The sequence below is a fragment of the Pleurodeles waltl genome, chromosome 3_1, assembly GCF_031143425.1.
Source record: "Pleurodeles waltl isolate 20211129_DDA chromosome 3_1, aPleWal1.hap1.20221129, whole genome shotgun sequence".
In the NCBI taxonomy this organism is placed as follows: domain Eukaryota; kingdom Metazoa; phylum Chordata; class Amphibia; order Caudata; family Salamandridae; genus Pleurodeles; species Pleurodeles waltl.
This window is the reverse complement of record NC_090440.1, coordinates 1894167094-1894185959: the sequence shown is the minus strand read 5'-3', so window position 1 is coordinate 1894185959 and position 18866 is coordinate 1894167094. Positions and strand designations below refer to the sequence as shown.

At 44.5% G+C, this 18866-nt stretch overlaps 1 protein-coding gene across 7 annotated transcripts in view; it reads right to left on the bottom strand.

Annotated features, from left to right (window-relative positions):
- The window catches only part of RAPH1 (Ras association (RalGDS/AF-6) and pleckstrin homology domains 1), a 299377-nt gene that overhangs the window by 55703 nt on the left and 224808 nt on the right, over positions 1–18866 (bottom strand). For all 7 annotated transcript variants that reach the window (XM_069225991.1, XM_069225995.1, XM_069225996.1 and 4 more), the window contains one exon: positions 13263–13340. In XM_069225991.1, coding sequence (XP_069082092.1) covers positions 13263–13340 — 78 coding nt within the window. The remainder of the gene's footprint in view (positions 1–13262; positions 13341–18866) is intronic.

Here is an 18866-nt window from a genome sequence, read left to right as displayed (position 1 = left end):
TGAATGAAAAATGGGTATGAAGGAAACTTTAGTAATTTTAAAATGTGTCCTAGTTACTGAGTTTAGGAATAGTGGTCATTTGTACATCCTTGAATTTGGTGATCACCATACTATCACGTGATTCAAAAGGCATGTTGAAAATGTGTTCTTTCTTACACATTGGCTTACATTTGGAAACAAATGTAGAGAAATTCAATTGATAACAAAAAAAAATGTCAACTATTTTTTAAACTTCTCCTGAAAACAAATGGTAACCCACTTATGACGCTGGGCATACTTACTGTCTGCAACACAACCCCCCCCACCCAGTCTAGTCCCAATCAGCATTATACTTTGCAGAGTCTTCCAAAATTTGAATACTGCCTTAAAGGCTGTCCTACTGCAAGTGCCCACTCCCTTCTCCTTTAATGAGGTAATGAAAGGAATCAGATCCTCAGTCCTTTTTCTACAGATAAATCTGACTTGTGATTGGTACCAGGATTCACTAGGCAGCTCAGAAAACATGTTTGACTACTTTATGTAAAGATTTGTCGCAACATTTTGTCAGAACCACAAAGATAATCGCAGCCCAAGCATGCCATATTTTTATGTAATGAAAAGGATGAAGAGATAGAGGTTGTTTACAATTTCTACATTAAAGGGATAGAAAATGGTCCTGGTCAAATAGGTGTGCTTTGAGCTGTTTTAACAATAAGTGTTTTTTAGTTTAAAAGAGAACTCCTAAAATGTAGGTTAGATTGGTTTTAATTGCAAGATGTTGCCTCAAGTTACCTCACAATTCAAGTCACAAATAAAAAATGCGAGGCAGAAGACAAACTTCATGTTATTTTCTGCTAGATGTTAAAACAAGCAGTTGCAATGCAATAGGTCTCAAATATGGTTGAGTTAGAGCTATTGGTGTTGTAAATGCATAACTGAACTTTTCTTGCCACATAAAGTGGTCAACCCTGCTGCTTAATTTGGTCCTCTCTACTACATAATTCCAGTGGCCCTGCATATAACTAAAGCACTTTCATTTACCTTCTTCCTCTATCTGCAGCAAAAAATGAAAATATTGCCATTATTTATTATAGCTTTTTAATTTTTATTTTGGGGGTCCCCTCAAACCTAGTGTGGGGGACCCAAAGAGGATCTAGGCAGAAAGAGCAAGTCATGTGGTGAGTTATGGGCAAAAATGTTTTGTAAAAGGAATGCCGCACAAAGCATTATGAAGAGAGTTTTCAAGTGCAGCGAATATTGCAGAACCTTGACTGTAATGCTCAGAACAGCCCTTAGAGGGCACCACTATAAAAATAACATTTGTAAGAAACATGGGGGGTTATTCTAACTTTGGAGGAGTGTTAATCCGTCCCAAAAGTGACGGTAAAGTGACGGATATACCACCAGCCATATTACGAGTTCCATAGGATATAATGGACTCGTAATACGGCTGGTGGTAAATCCGTCACTTTTCCGTCACTTTTGGGACGGATTAACACCTCCTCCAAAGTTAGAATAACCCCCATGGTCCTGTAATCATACAGTCAGTCCCTAGCCTGTGTTACAAATGGGTCTATATGTGGTTTCCCCATCTATGAAAAATCTCTTTCACTATCCCCTTCTTAGCTTCCACCCGGGTGAGGGGTTTGCCTGCTTTGCCTGTCTACCTCCATGTTTTTAACTTCTAGATGGACCTCTAATAATATTCTTCTTCTTTTAAAGGCCCACCTCGATATGTCCTGAACTAGGTGGGACAGTACATGTGACCTTGTTCCTCCAGTACACTTATATGCCTAACCCTCCTGGGTTCCACAAGTACCTGAAATTTAGTTTTCCCGTGTCGGCTCCCCCTCCTGTGTGGAATGCATTTGATCTTATGGCAACTAAGGGAGTTTGCTGTTTGAAAGGTCTGCTTACAGTGATGTTTCCCTGTGCTCCACCACCGAATCTCCATCTGTACTTTCTCCGTGACAACCATGAGATCCTCCCAACTCCGGTTTTCTTTGACCATTGACATTTATAGCCTTTCCTGCAGTGGTCTCACGTGTAAACTTGAATGTGGCTTTAGGAGTATGCATGACGCCCATTAGTTTCCCCACTGTCTGAGACTGTCCCTTCTGGTAAAGGCGAGTTTGCTATGCTATTGCCAGGATTCTCTGTATAACTGAGTAGGCCTTTGCCTCCTTAGAGTTTTGTGTTGCCCCTAAAAACGCCTCTTCTCTTGCTGGCACTGGTCATAATTTCTCCATTTTATAGGAAAACACCAATCTATGCAGCGTCTGTCTGCCTGTGTTTATGTTCTCTTGGCACTGTGTGAATGATCTGGCCTTTACTAGTGAGTCATCTAGGTAAGGGTAGACATGTATAATCTGTCTTCTCCAGGGTGCAACACTAGAACAAGGCACTTTGCGAATAACCTTGGAGAAGATTTTATTCCAAAGGGCAAGATCCAGAACTGGGGGTGCATTTTCCCAAAATGAAAATCAGCTATTTCTTATGTCTGTTCACCGGTAAAACAGGTATGCATCCTTGAGATTTATGGTTGACAAGTAGTCGTCTCTCTTCCGCGATCACAGGATGACCACCTACAGTGTGACCATTTTGAACTTTTGCATCTTTGTGTGTTTAAGGCATGCAGGTCTAGAATGGGCCAGTGTGTTGTCTGGTTTTTGGTATCCTTGGTTTTTGTGTTCTTTCAGGTTTTATTTTCTATTACAAGTTTGCCTAGAAGATCCATCACCTCCTGCTGCAGTCACAGAATTTTCTCTTTGTTGCAAGACCTTTTTGGTCCCATGTTTGGTGGCAATCTTAACAGCTCAGAAAATAGCCACGCTGGAAGAAGGTTAGGGCCCATTTGTAGGAGGTGAATGTTTTCCATTTGTACAGGAACCCACAGATGACAATTAACTTTATTACTTGCATGACCTGTTCCTTGCAGAGCAGTGCCTCCCCCTCCAACTCTTCCTCAAAAGGGGCTGCCTTGGTGTGCTGACATACTGCAACAGAGATGGGGCACTCAGAGCTGGGATGTGGCACAAAACAGGCATGGAAAGTGATTAGTTATGATCCCCATGTAGCTGCTGGTATTCTTCTTTGCCCCACTACTCCTCAGAAGGACCCTCTGAACTGGAGGGCTCACATAGCCTTTGCAATCTCACTGTCATTCATCTTCTGCAATGAGTTGTCTACTGCTGAGCCAAAAAGGTTTTCATCTGTTAAGGGCATATTTAAGACTGCAGCTTAGACCTCTTGCTTTAATCCAGAGATCCTCAGCCATGGCATGCCTCCTTAGGGTGGTGCCTTTGCACAGCTGTCTGTGTCTGCCACATCCAGTACCGATTTTAGGCACGTCTTGGAAATTGGCTTGTTTTCCTTCCTTTATGAGCCTCTGAGCCCAGTTTTGGTACTGCTCTGGGAAGTGCTGCATGAGCTCCTACATCTCTTCCAATTATTAGTGGAGGTACCTGCTGAAAAGGGTTTAAAGTTGGTTATGCGCCATTGGGTGGCCATCAACTTCTTCATTTTTTGACCCACCATCTCCATCTTATTGCTTTCCCTGTCTGGTGGGTAATCAGATGATGAATTCTGCCACCACACTGCCTATGATGTACACTGGATTTTTGGAGCAGTGTTTGTATTTTTTCTCTACCATGGGTGTCACAGCTTTGACTGCAGCTGGTTCCCCAACGACCTCTCGTCCTTGATCCAGGACACGAGGTACCATTGTGAGGAATTATTTTTTCCTCTGTGCTGGTAGGACAGGTTCCAGAAGAAAGCATGACTCAGTGCTCTTCCACTAGCTGCACATTGTACATGTCCACTGCCCCATTAATCGGGGCATTAACCATTACAATGTTGTTGGGGTGATGGTCTGGAGGAGTGAGTGTCCACCACTTCTTCAGGTGAGTTTGCTTCAATGTCCTACCACCCATCCTCTACTGACTCTGAACCTTGGTCAAACTGATCACATTGATCACCATTGCCTTTTGTGTCAGGATACCCTTTGGAGTACCGTTGATCGGCTTGCGTGCAAATTTTCCAGCTCAGCCCCACACTCAACCCTGTGTTATTACCGGAGACTTCTTCCCCTCACTTTCTTTTGATGTATTTTTCAGAGCTATTCCCCTCTCTACTTCAATGTCAGTGCCCTTCCCCTGTGCTACCTCCATTTCCTCAGAGGTCTCCTCACTGCTTGGCTGCCCAAGGTCGTGAGGAAAGGTTTTCTGTGACTATGTCATTACATCATCACCCCACCTTTGTTTCTCCCTTGTCTTGAAGATCTTGGGTTTAAACTCTGCACCAGCATCACAGTCGGCCGTGTTGTGGTCTGTTGGTAGACCGAGTGTACAAACCTTGTTGTTGTCCTTCTGTGCAACTGGGCAAGGGTGTATTAGACCTGGAAGCTTTTGGCATGTCTCCACTGTCTTTTTGCCTTCTGACTTCCAATTTGTATGGTATACTGGGCTCTGTTTTTGCTGATTTATTGCCTCTGCACACTTTACCACTGCTGATCAGTGCTAAAGTGCCAGTGCTCCCAATATATATGGTACTGTTGATTGGTTTATCCATGATTGCCATATCTGATTTACTTGTAAGTCCCTAGTGAAGTGCACTAGAGGTACCCGGGGCCTGGAAATCAAATGCTAATAGTGGGCCTGCAGCACTGGTTGTGCCACCCACATGAGTAGTCCTGTGAACATGTCTCAGACCTGCCACTGCAGTGTCTGCGTAGGCAGTTTTAAACTGCCAATTCGACCTAGCAAGTGTACCAGGCCCAAACCTTCTCCTTTTGTACATGTGAGGCACCCCTAAGTTAGGCCCTAGGTAGCCCCATGGGCAGGGTGCAGTGTATGTTAAAGGTAGGACATGTAGTGATGTGTTTTACATGCCCGAACAGTAAAATACTGCCATATTCGGTTTTCACTGTTGCCAGGCCTATCTCTCTCATAGGTTAACATGGGGGCTGCCTTTCAATAACTTTTAAGTGCAGTTTCCCTGTGGGAGCAGATAGAGATTTTGAGTTTGTGTCTCTGAACTCACAATTTAAAAACACATATTTTTGCAAAGGTAGTTTTTAAATTGTCTGTTTGAATACGCCACTTTTAGAAAGTGGGGATATTCTTGCTTTGCCTCTGCCTGCTTGTTTATTCCACGTCTGGGTCAGACTGACAGTTAGGCTGTTGTGAATTCCCCCTTGACAATGACTCAAAGGAAGCTGGGGTGTGGCCTGCATATCCTGATGGGCCATCTGGGCTAGAGTGGAGGGAGGAGTGGTCACTTACACGTGAAAGGGCTGTGCCATCCCTCACACAATGCAGTCTCCGACCCTCCTGGTGGGTGTCTGGGGCCAGGCCTGGGCAAGGCAGGATCTGGTCAACCACAGAGACTTTCCATCGAAGTTTGCCTACTTCAAAGGCAGAAAGGGGTATAAGTAGTGGACCAAAACCCTAGACTTGAAAAATCTTTTTGGATCAAGACTAACGTCTGCCAAGGAGAAGAGCAGATAAGCTAGAGGAGGAGTACTGCCCCTTCGCTGTGTGTGTTTTGCTGGGTTGGCCTGCAGTTGCTGCTTCTGCCTTAAAAGAGAGCAAAGGGTGAACTTTGCTGTGTATCCTGCTTGAGAGAGTTCTCCAAGGGCTTGGAGTAAGGTTTGCCTCATGTTGGAAGTCTCAGGGATACCAAAGACTTCAGCTTAATCTGCCTGCAGCACTGGGAACTGTGTGTTCTGTGCTGTTCAAGAATAAAAACCACTGCAACGCCATCAAAGAAGCCGCTGGCCTGCACTGTGATCTGCTGAAGCCACACGGAGCCTCACCATCCTGCTTCACATCGCAACCCTGGTCTAACCGACGCCATTGGATGCCGCCACCGAGTCACTGCTTGCACAGTAACTTGTGGGACCCGCACTCCGGCATCACTTTGCTCACACCACAGCCTGGGCATCCCGGTGACGCTGCTCCTGCTGTCACTGGCGCCGCTTCCTGCACCATGGCCTGTGGACACTGCTCGTGAGGTACACGAAGCACCATCCTGTCCCGCACCACATCCCCAGTCCACCGACGCCAGCGCCATCAACTCCAGTGTCATCACCAGGTGCCTCTGTCTGCACCGCAACCTGTGGACACCGCACGGAGCCCGTCCCACGCCGCACCGCCAATGTGGGCCTACCAATGACAGCTCTGCACTGTGACCTGGTGACACTGCACGTCGCACTGCCCTGCTTCACACCGCAGCCCTGGGCTCACCGACACCGCTGGACGCCATCACCAAGCTGCTGCCCGCACCGTGACCTGTGGGCACCGCACGTCGCATCGTCCTGCTTCGCACTGCAAACCCGATGCCATCCATGCCAGCGCTCCCGACTTCATCAGCCTGGAGTTCGATCTGCAACGTGTGTGACTTCATGGGCCAGACAATCCCTGAACCGACCTCCGGAACCAACACCGCTCTACGGACCTCATCACAAGGATCACAACGCCCCGCATTTTCAAGGTTCTGTTTGCGGGTCTTCTCAGCACTGTAGCTGGCCCACGACGCCGCGGTCGACCTGAACTGTTGGATTTGTTGTTAACGATGCCGTGATAGCCCCAGACAGAGTTATTGACTTCAAGGATCTGTCTTTTTGAGTAATCCTTACAAAAACATTGTATCTCATTTATGGTATGTTGGATGTTTATCCTATTTGGTTTTGTTTTATACAGATAAATATTGGGTATTTTTCTAAAACTGGTGTTGTGTCCATTTGTAGTGTTTTCACTGTATTACTGTGTGTTATGGGCAAATGCTTTACACATTGCTCCTGTGATAAGCCTGACTGCTTGTGTCAAGCTACCAAGGGGGTGAGCAGGGGTTATCTGAGCTGGGTATCTCTTTTATCCTGACTAGAGTGAGGGTCCCTACTTTGACAGGGTGCAAACCGACTGCCAACTAGAGACCCCGTTTCTAACAGGGGGTATGCACCATCCCCACAATCCCCAATGTTCATGCTCTTAATCTCATTGCTGACATCTCTCTGATAGTGAGCTTAATAAATATAAAAATAAAAAAAGCCTTTTCATTTCTCAGTGGAAACTCACTTCCCTTGATATCAGCGCTCTACCTTTGGCTTTATTTCAGGATTCTTAGTTTTTGGAGGATAATCACTTGACAAAAAATGAATTTTATTTGAGTATCCTGTTGGTCTGGTTCCAGACCAAAGAGTAGAAAAAGAATCGGAAACTGACGACAGGCTTCCAGTGCTGGCATCTCTTTACAGTAGAATGATGCAAAGCATGTGAATCCAGAAAAAAAAAAAAACACAGCTAAGCAGCATTTTCTTTTGCAGCATTATTTTTTCTAGATTCACAAGCAGAAAAGCCCCGATCCACCAACTGTTGCATAGCACCCACAGGATAGATGAGGCAATGATACCAAGTAGGGAAAAAACTTTCAGAATCAGGGCCCATGCTTTAGTCACAAACATCAGAATCATTTCCCAAATATCCCTGATTCTCTGAGGAAGAGGAAAAGCCTTCAGCAGTTTGTTCCAACACTGCTCCTATTTAGGTTAACCCTTGGGTAGGTGTTAAGTGAGACTTTTGAGTATTTATAGTAAAGCAGAAGTCACAGAGTAAAGTGATCGTGTGCTGAAGATGTTCTTCGGCCAAAAGGGGAACTCATCTTCCATTACTGAGTCATCCAAGTATTGAAACACAACTGTCAGCCCTCAATGACCCAATGTGGCATCTATCCAAACAGTAGGAACTTCAGCTCACATTGCTGGGACCCAACAGTGAAGCCTGTGGGCAGGGAGGAATGGCAATGGGCAGATGGCAATAGCTGTCCTGGATGCCCAGGGATGCCAATAAATCCCTGAATGGAGAGGCAGCAGAACTTGATTCTAGGACACCTTCTTGAATTTGTCCTGCCAATTGAACAGGTTCAGGATGAGAAGATCAAAGATGGACCTCAGACCCTGTAATGGTTCTTGTGGACAGAGAAGTAAAATGAGTAAAATATAATGTCTCTTTGTTCCAGATGCACCACCTCTATGGCACCTTTGTTCAGTAAAGTGACGGCTATCATCTTTAAAATTAAGGCCTGTGCCAGATGGCATGTCCTCATGAAGAGAGGATGGTCCACAGCGGAGTAAAGAAAGGAACAGTATATCTGCTGGGATATATTTAGTGGCTGAGAAAGTTGGCACTGCTGCGAAAAGATGGTATATCCCAGAACAGCCCATATGTTTTTGAAACATTCCAGGGCGTAATCAGCCTTTTCTACAAAATAAAAAAAAATGCTTGCCATCTAGGAGCATGTCCATGAGAGTGCCTAGACATTTCCTGGGTCAGTGGAAAGCATCCTACCATGGAGGTGCAGTATAACAGCTGTGCCCCAGGATCAAGCCACAGATCTGTTTTGAGGCATCCAACACATTGTTGACCAGATCGGAGAATATATTTTTTCATTTGTTCTGGTAGGTTGTTTCACCAAGTCCTACAGGCTGTGGCCATAGCAACCTAGAAGGCAGGTAGCATTTACCCTTTGAATGGCAAGGCTAAACTTTACAGCCCACAGAGTCCATTTTTTAAACTATTGAGAGGTGTCTGGGAAAGGCATTTGGGTTCAATTTTGAGGAAGAAGCATGGACAACTAGATTAACTTGTGGAAGGTGGGACTACAGAAATTGTGGTCAGCTGGGGAAAGTCTACATTGATTATGACTGCTGACCCTGAAAAGAATGTCTCCCATGCAACCACGAAAAGTTCCACAACAGACTCATTAAAGCTTTTTTAGCTCTGTAACTGAAGAATATGGCTGCAATATGGCTGTCAAAATGTTACATTTTGCATCCACAGAGTGCAAGGTCAGCATTCATATTACAGGCAGGAGGGAAGGAGGTTATCAGACTCCGAGCTACCATGTTCCGAACAGGCAATCTTGATAAGGCATGCATAGGGCCTATGATTTGAGCCTAAATAGTTCTTCCATCTGGCAAATCACTGTGTCCAAGCAAAGTGCTCTTCCAATGGCATGTCATCAACAAATGTGTTGACCTTTTCTTTCAACCTTGAAAGATTTAAGCCAACGTCAAAGGGTTCACAGGAGACTGCTCCGAGGGTGGAGTCTGTATCACTGTAGAAGTGGCGTAGACTCAATTGGGGCTGGTGCCTTGACATACTTCAACTTCTTAGCTGCTGGGGCCAAGCAAGCATTGGGAGACGTTGAAGCTGTCAGAGTCACCGAACGAATAGGATCAGGCTCACCATTGGGGAGTTGCACAGAAGGTTTTGGAGCAGCCCTGAGCAAATCCAGCATTACTAGCCAGTGGGCATTGACTGGTAAATTGTCAACTGATGGGGCCAGGAATACCCCGGCTTAATCTTTTTCAACGTTGAATTTCCTCTGACAGTGAACGATGTTGATTCTACGAACTGATCTAGGAGTGGGATTGTTTCCTTATGGAAGAGGATTTCTCCTTCCTGTGGCACTGTGTGTTTTTTTGTGGGAAGATCTTTAGGGAGATAGTTTCCAATGAAGAGACTTACCAGAAGGTGACAAGTAATGCTTTGGCTTATGGCTTGGCTTCTCATTTCCTGATAGTTTTCGGGTGCATTGATTATCTTTAGGATTGTTTGGGGACTGTGGTGCTGCAGAATGGCAGGAAACGGTGATGTGCAGGTGGAATCACTGAATGAACAGCAGGGCGCAGATGAGCAGGTCTACAGTAAGTTTAATTGCCCAGTGTCTACCATTTCTCGTCCTTTTCAGTCATATTCTTGGAGTGTTAACCTTTTACCTCATGATGTGGAGAACTGTTCCGATGGTAAGTGTGCACATACTTTTCACTTAAAGTTAGCTTGCGGAAGCCTGATGCATGCTGCTGCCTGAGGCATCATACTGGCAGTCTTTATACACACTGTTCATTGGTGATGGAACACAAACCAGATATATCACTATGCTGTTATTCTCTACATGCTTATTATCTTCGTTGATTACAAGTACTGGGTTTATGTGAATAATGTAAAAAAACAATAAAATGTGTTCTAAAAAATATTGAAATGAGAACACAGTTCTTGCAGTGAATAACAAAACACCAGAACACTGGCCACTGAGTTCAACAGGGTTCGGTCCTGTTATTGCTCAATGGAGGTTTCTGGATGTTAAACAAAAGGCCACTGATTCAATACCAGTGGACAATTACACCAGGGTCTGACTGTACTCATCTTGTGACTTGGAGTTCCATTTGCCCGTCCCTAAATCTTTCCATCCTTTCTCCGGTGAATCAACACTGCAAAGGAAGGGATGAACAACTATTTTTTATTGTGTATCTTACAGAGCGAAGGAAAGCTACAGATCTAGTAAAAAAGAAGAAATGTTGCTACATGCACTGGAGCCAGAAGGTAAATGCATTTTTGGGTACATTCCGGAAACAGATGGTGTGAAACTGGAGCCAAGTGGTGACAATTTTGGAGAGTTTCAATGTTGGAGGGTTCTAAATATTAATTATATTTGTGACGAAATACCGGTCAATATCTTCAGAAGGATCTTCAGGAGGAAGAAAGGGCTCAGAGAGATGCATTGATTATTTTATATTTTCCAACAACTTAATGATAAATTGTCTTTTTGGTAACCTATCTGACGAGTTCCTCTGAGATCAAATCATCTTGAACAATAAAGGCGCAGTGGTGCATAACATGCATCGGATTAAGGGTGAACCATCTCTGCAAGAGTCGCTCATCGTGGCGCATACCATAGAGACAAAGGCCCTCATTCTAACCGCGGCGGTAGCCGCCCGCCATGCGGTAACCGCCATATGGCCGCTCCGCGGTCAAAAGACCACTGGGGCCATTTCAACTTTCCCGCTGGGCCGGCGGGCGCTAGCCAAGTTAGCGCCCGCCGGCCCAGCGGGAAAGGGGCCTGCAACACTGAAGCCGGCTCCGAATGGAGCTGGCGGTGTTGCAGGTGTGCGACGGGTGCAGTAGCACCCGTTGCGCTTTTCACTGTCTGCTATGCAGACAGTGAAAAGCAGGCTGGGGCCCTGTTAGGGGGCCCCTGCACTGCCCATGCCAAGGGGCATGGGCAGTGCAGGGGCCCCCAGGGGCCCCAGGACACCCGTTCCCGCCATCCTGTTCCTGGCGGTAAAAACCGCCAGAAACAGGGTGGCGGGAAGGGGGTCAGAATCCAGCAGCGCCGCCATGGTGGATTTGGGCAACTGGGGGAAATCCGGCGGGAAACCGCCGGACCCGGTTTTCTGACCACGGCTTTACCGCCGCGGTCAGAATGGCCCAGGAAGCACCGCCAGCTTGTTGGTGGTGCTTCCGTCACCCGAATGAGGGCCAAAGTGTTTTAAGGGCCTGAAGTAGGCACAGAGGTGAAGGGAAGGTGAGTTAGTAAAGAGAACAAAAAGTCCCGACAGAAGCAAGAGAGGACAGCATTACGAAGCTTTATAAAAAATTAAGTGTTTCCATTAGAACCACCAAAAAGGAGCGTCCTGCTTTGGGATGTAAGAAAGAAGAAGACAAAGTGAATGTGTGTGCAAGTTTGCAAACATTTGTGCAGTGATGTGAAGCTGGGTGTCCTTGGTGATCAGATACAGCATTCAAAGTCCAGGAGTGTTTGAGATTCAGGCTTGGATAATACATCCGTGGCTTTGAAGTACAGAAGTTCCAAAAGAGGTATTTTGTGGTACCTTTGACCTTGAAGCCAAATGTAAAATAAGGGAGGCAAGTAGTAAGTTACTTTGAATGAGATTGTGCTGAGTTGGGGAGTTCTCTGCACAGCGGTTTTCTATGGTGAGATCCAAAAGTGTGGGTACTACCTTGCATCATAATAGACAACAGCAAGCACAAGGGCTGACTAAGAGGTATAGAAAGGTGGGGTTGGGGTAAAGTTTTAGAGGGCATTTCAAGAGTATTCATCAGAAAAAACCTTTGGCAAACTAACAAGGTTTTTACATAGCATGACTTTAATGGACTATGATATGCTCTATATGCATAATATTCAGAAACATTCTTGTAGTCACAGGGGGAGACTAAAGTAAAAATGTGTACAGTCTATAACTAACTGGATTCATTAGGTTGTTCGATTGATTAAACACCAGGGAACCGTCTGGAATCCCAGTGGTACATCAAGATTATGCAAGGCCCGAGAAACTTAAATTGCAACGTCAAAATTGAGAGGCATCCATTGCTGGAGAAATACCCCTCTTGATTTTCGGTGCCACTTTCTCAGTACTATCAATCCTGCTGCATGAAGAGTTCAGACCAGGCATTGGGCATTTATCTCACTAGGTGGAGACCTTCAATTTTGTCATTGTCAATTTTGCCATGATGTTCGACCGGATGATTCACAATATGCTGCCTATGTATGCTGAGATCCATTTGAGGGGCACCAATTTAAGGTGATACAAAATATGGTGGGAGAATATAAACATTTTGAGTGGTATAGGGTTGGCTGGAGATGCACTTTAGTTAAATCTAGGCCAGCCCACCACGACTTACTTGGGCTCTGCAATCAGTGATGTGACCCAGGCACTAATGGAGAACTCTGAGGATGCAATAGCACTGACACCAGAACCTAAAGGGTAGGAAGTGAATCCTGGACACTGAAAAAAGCATTCAAAATTTGTGCCATTATCGGGGAACATTTACAGAGCCGAAACAACTGGCAGAGTTTATCTTTAATTCCATTAATTCCAGTAATGCATCCTGCTCTCGTATCAGCTTGTGTTCCAGGTTTTTGAGAGAAGGAAATGGGGTCATTTTTGGAGTAATGATAATGTGATGGGTAATGTGTGAAGGAGGTGGTAAAGTGACTGGAAGCAGGAACACTTGAGGTGAGTGGGCGGCCTGAACAGACGACCAGGAAAGGAATGTGTGCATTGCAACTGGCTTAATTAAATACTGCTGTTTTGGTCAGCTGGGATTGTAGATCTGGTGGGGGGGAGGGGCACAGTGCTGGATGCTGGCGTAATCAATCAGTGGACTAAAAGAGCTACAGACCTGTGTGAAGTGTGAGTTAATAAGCTTTCAAACTTTGTTTCCAGCCACCGAGCCAAACTCAGGTTTGAAGTCCACGGTTAATTAAGAACAATTGGCGTTGGTTTGGATTTGCTTACGTAAGCATGATGAATGTATGAAAAAATGGATTCTTCTATGTCTTGCCACTTTTAGGCAACAAAAAACATTGCCTGCAGAAGCCACCTGCAGTGAGAATCTGAGCCACATGGCGCACTTATGAAATGGGTTGCCAATGTCCATAAACTGTTTCCATTTTTTTTTTTTACAGTAGCTTCAGCATACCTTTTTGACCTGGGCTTCCTTTATCTTCTCGAGCGCCACGCGGATTTTTTCCGCCTTGAGCTTGGCCGCCTGCTCTTCCTGTAAACAGAGATGAATTACATTAAGCAGATGCTAGACATTGTAAGCCCTTTAAGGGAGCTTTTAACGATTGGAAATATTCAAGACTGGACTATCAGGCAGGAAGCGCTACCAATTGGTAACAGTAACAACACACATCTCCAGGAGGAATCAGTGCTGATCAAAACAAGTGTTTCCAAGATGTAGCACAAAGGAAACTGTTAATTATCTTCCGCTTACACAAGCCAATGAACCAGGCCACACTGAAACATATTGAAAGGAGAGTAGCTAGGAGTCACAAAATGTAGCATTTAAATGTAAATACATACTCACTGAAAAAAACAAGTTCTAAAAGTTAAAGATCTGGCTAAAACGTGACAAACCAATGATATTCGCAATTTATGTTTGCCAAAGCATAGAACACACGCCATAACGCAGGCCACCCACCACATCGCTTTGTTGATAGTTCTTTTTTAGGTTGAGCGCGCAAGCCCTCCGACGTGTTATAATCTATCTGTGGGCTTTTAACCACACCCACCGCACGCTCATCACCACCACTCGTTCATGGGCTTGCCTTTCAAAAATCCTTTGTCATCACTGGTAAGTACTTTACATTTGTCCCTCCTTGCAGCAGTTTTGTTTCCACCTTGGCCATCGATCCTGTTACATAGATAATTGCACGTTTGCTGATACGTTTTTCCTTTTGTGACTCTCCTGTGCGCTCATGCTCATGGCAGCTGAGGCGCTTTAAATTGACTTGTTTATGTCAACTGTTTTACTTTTCCTTTTCAATTTATATGGCAAGAAAAGTCCAATTAGGAATTTACAATGCTAATAGCACTAACTCGAGCAAACACGAAACCAATTACATTGCAAATGCTTGTTTTTATTACTGTGCCACTGGCTGGCATGGTGGCTGGCATGATTTACACCATGTGTTGTGTGCTTTGACTGCCATAAGTGGCAAATTTCAGTGGTTTGTCGTGTTTAAGTCATAAACATTTAAATCTTTTTTTTTAAAGTTAATTTCATAGCTATTTTTTTAATGATGCATTTATTTTCCAAATCCCGTTTCGCAGCCCCAGCCACACTCTGCTGGGCACTGCCTTGAGTCCAGTATTGACACTGAAACAGGCCCTCGTGGAACATACACCAAGAGGTCAGGGGCACAGTGGTTTGCAAATGTCACCAGAACCCAAAAATGCAATACTGGTCCATATTACAAGTTATTGGTTATGTGTTGTTTATATTACATGTTTATTTTGGAGAAGCTTGCTTGAGTGTAGGCTACCCTCCTCTAGATAAAAGCTGTAGGTGCTGCTGGATGATGGCAGTATTTAATAACGCCATGTGGCTGTGGTCTTAGCAAAAGTCCTATTTGCCAGTGGGTCAAGAAGACAGCCGATAACATCGTCCTGGGCCATGTTATGAAGTTGCTAACTTCCTTGTGGTGTAACAGAGAACAAAGTCAACACAATGTACACAAAAGCAGTCACATAATAGTGTCTTTTTCCTTTAACAAGTCACCATTGCTTTAAGTGCTGTGAGCTATGACATACAAGCAATATTGTTCTGTTCTTGTCCGTATATTTCACAATACATCATCTTCTGTATGTGCATTTCATCCTATTCTCTGCTCTATACGTGTCTTTCGCCGAACATTATCCCGTTATCTGTTTCACTTTCTGTTATGTCTCAGAATTTTGCCACGTATTAACCATCCATCGACCAGCTGCATAGTTCAAACAATTCCTCCGACTCCAACTAGAGATCTCAGGAACGTGATAAGCACCTCAACTAAAGGAAGTAGTCCCTGCCTTCTAAAATACACCGTTCTTTCTACACATGTGAAAAACCCATCAGTAAACTGGATAATCGTGGCAAATTATGGACAAATGTCCAATCCACCACACCTCAGCAAAGTCATCGAAAGGGAAGCTACTGGACAGCTGCAAAACTGTGATGAAAAGAACCACACACCTCCTCCTCCATGATATTCAATCCTGATTAGGACCAGTTAGGAACACTGAATCATCCTTCGCACTGTAGGAAAGTGCCCCTTTTGGTAGGCTTATTCTACACCCCCGCTGCATTCTACCATTTTGCCCAAAACCAATACACTACACCAATCCACTCTACACCACTGCACTCTAAGCCAATCTACTCTGCACCACTGCACTGTACGCCACTATAATCTACTCTGCACCACTCTACTTTATGCCACTCTACACCATTGCACTCTACGTCACGTCACGTTACTCTTCACCACCGCAATCTGCACCGCTGCACTACTCTATGCCTCTATACACCACTCTATGCCACTCTAATCTGCTGTGCACTGCTGCACTCTATGGCATGCTAGGCTGCTCTAAACCACTCTGCTGCCTTCCACTCTCTACCACTGCAATCTGCCCTGTGCACTCTACTCTACGCCACTCTATTCTATGCCAATCCACTCTATGCCACTATAATCTACTGTACACCGCAGCACTCCGACACTGCCCTCTATGCCACTCTCCTTTTCAACACCAGTGCACTGTACCCCACTCTATGCACCACTGCTCTCTTCCCTACTGCACCACTGTACTGCACACCACTGCACCATGCCACTGCACTCTACACCTCTGCACCACTCAACTGTGTACCACTCTCCTGCACTCCATGCAAATGCGCTCTACTCTGAAACAATCTACTGTCAGTGCACTAAGCCACTCAACTCTACGTCACCACAGTCTACTCTGCACCACTCAACTTTATCATTGCACTCTACACCATTTTACACTAAGCCAATGCCCTCTACATCAATCTACTCTGCACTACTGTACTTTACACAACTTCGCTATGGTCCCCTTTATGACACACAACAAGACTCCACTCTATTACACTGTACTCCATTAAACTCTACGCCACTCTGACACTCTACTCCACAACACTCTACTTCACTCTATGCCACTCTAAAACACCACTCCACTCTACAACACTCTACACAACTTCCTCTATGCCACTATATTCCACTCTGTTCTAAGACACACTACTCCACTCCCCCACTCCAGTCTGTCCCTCCACGCCACTCGATTCTACAACACTCTACACAATCTACTCTGCTCTATGTCACTCTCCTCTACAAGGTTCTACTCCATTCTACGCAACACCCTCTACGCCACTCCACTCTACCCCACTCCTCGACTCCTGGCAACATCATAGTCTAGTGATAATTAAAAATACTTCTGTATACGTGAAACATTCATTAATTTAATGTACCTCATGCATATGTTCGAACAGTTCATCAAAGTGTGAGGGGCTAGGCATGAGCCCCGCTAGGATATTTCAATTTGGAAGCATTGCAATCTTTTAATCATATGCACCTAGCCACTCGAAAATGTAAAAAAAAAAAAAAAAAAAAAAAAAAAAACATTAATAAATAGGAAAAAAATACAATAGCATTCTAAGGAGCTTTGAACAGTTGCTAAAGGAAGCAGTTTGTATTTGTACATTGCAGTCGATGCTTTTTTAGCAAGGACAATGAAGTCTTATTGAGAGCAAATTCTCCTCTGTTGAAAGGGTTCCGATTCTCACGCATTTATGAATTTTTCAGAGACTGGATTTTTAGGTTAAATCAAAGGAGATGGCGCAATAACAATATCGAGGGCCTCGCTCACGAGGCCCATTTTACCGATGCTGCAAAGCTGCAAGTTGTAAAACAGCCTGGCCGGACTGAAGGCCTGCCGACTATAGGTTGAGACTGGGGCAGGTAAGGCACAACCTTCATCTTCACGCGGTTAACAAAATAACAAGGACAGCGTGAATTAATAGTACTTATTGCAGCGCCTAGAGGCATTTCACTGCACAGGAAATTAAGGTATATTAACACACATCTTGTCAGGTTACTACTCCGCTACTCTGTTTATATTGTCTTATTCACTCCTGTGATTATTGGAGGGCTTCTGTGCAGCAGCTTTTTATGAAATAAAAGTAACCAATTTCAGTCCAGGATAGATTTATAGTAAAACGAGGAGCTCCAGCTGGCTATCACTATTATTTAATTATTTTAGCTGCACTTGGTATGCAGTCTCCTGGTTGCACTACTTTGGGTAAACCTGAGACTTGCTTACTCCGTTCCTGACTTGAAAGCCCAATCACAGTAAGAGCTATTATCATTGGTTATTAAAGGGCTCATGGAGTAAAGGACTTTGTTCTGTTTCACAGAAGTAGACACTGTTCAACAATATCAGCCAACCATCTGTAAGCCACGTTGTTTTATTTCTAACCTGAATTTCCTCACCTATACCTCCATCCAAAGAGATGCACACTGTTATACCGGTTATAAAACAGGGAAAACAAATACTGAGAAGAAAATCACAACCGCGTTCTCACACTCCGTAAAGATGGCTTGAAAACCTATACTAAAAAAAAGTTGCATCTAAAAATTCGATGGATCTAAATTTTTGAGTAACTAAGAAACTTAAACATCAAGACATGGAGACTTAACTAATGCCACAGAGTACAACTAAGCTGACCCGTGTAGTCTTCGTTTGGAGATCCTTTCGTCACAAGGCTTCCAATGGATAATACACAATGTCAAACACCTACCCACCTGCAACCACCGAGACATACTCACCGAGACATAGTAGTAAAAACCCATTAGGAGAGCTGATGAAGAAACTTGCTTGAATCAGACGGAACTCCTGCTTTTTGGGAAATCTCACTCAAGGGGTTCCTGTTAGGCCGATCCCATGCGACGATTGATCTGAATGACCAAATGCAGGTCATAACTTAACAAGTCAAAAATGTGCTCAACGCGAGACAGAAACAAGAATTCCTATGCATAAAAGAAAGCTACTTCTAAAGATGAGTATGATGCAGCTGAAGGAAACGATGACTTTTAGATCATGCTGCAAAGGCAGAAATCCATGATCATCCTCTTCAGAATCGAACCACTTGCTTCATTCGCACTCCGATTACTGACTTTCAAGATTGCTTGGTAGCCAGACAGAGATCTGTCTCCTGTAATGTTACAGTCTTAGAAACATTTGAGCTCTCCACTTTATCGCATTTCATTAAACCGTTGAGAATTTGCTGATATCTGGTCACCAGTCTGTGATGACTGCACATCTCTATGCTGCTGGCCAAATGGAAGGAAACAGAAGCTGGGGGATGGGAGTCGGGAAGGGGCGTTGTGAGCTTCTCCATCAGAAACACAATGCCTTACAATGAAAGACCAGTGGACTGACAACGAGTAAAGAATGAGACTTGAAACATTATCTCAAATCCCAATTGGTGACAGAACAAAAGGCATTCTATTAAGACAGTCTGTATTCATGTCCCTGAACTCCTCAGATAGACTTGTCGACTTTGCTTGAGGAAAAACGGTTTCATGTAGCTCAGAAAGAGGACACCAAATTAATGTTTTATTGAAATGGACAATAGCTAGTTAGTGGGCTGATCAATGGTAAGCACATTGCAATGCTACGCAGGGATAGGCTTGCCAGAATCGAAGAAAGGCTGAAGGAAGATGGACATTGTTCCTTCGTAACCCCAAGTGCTAGC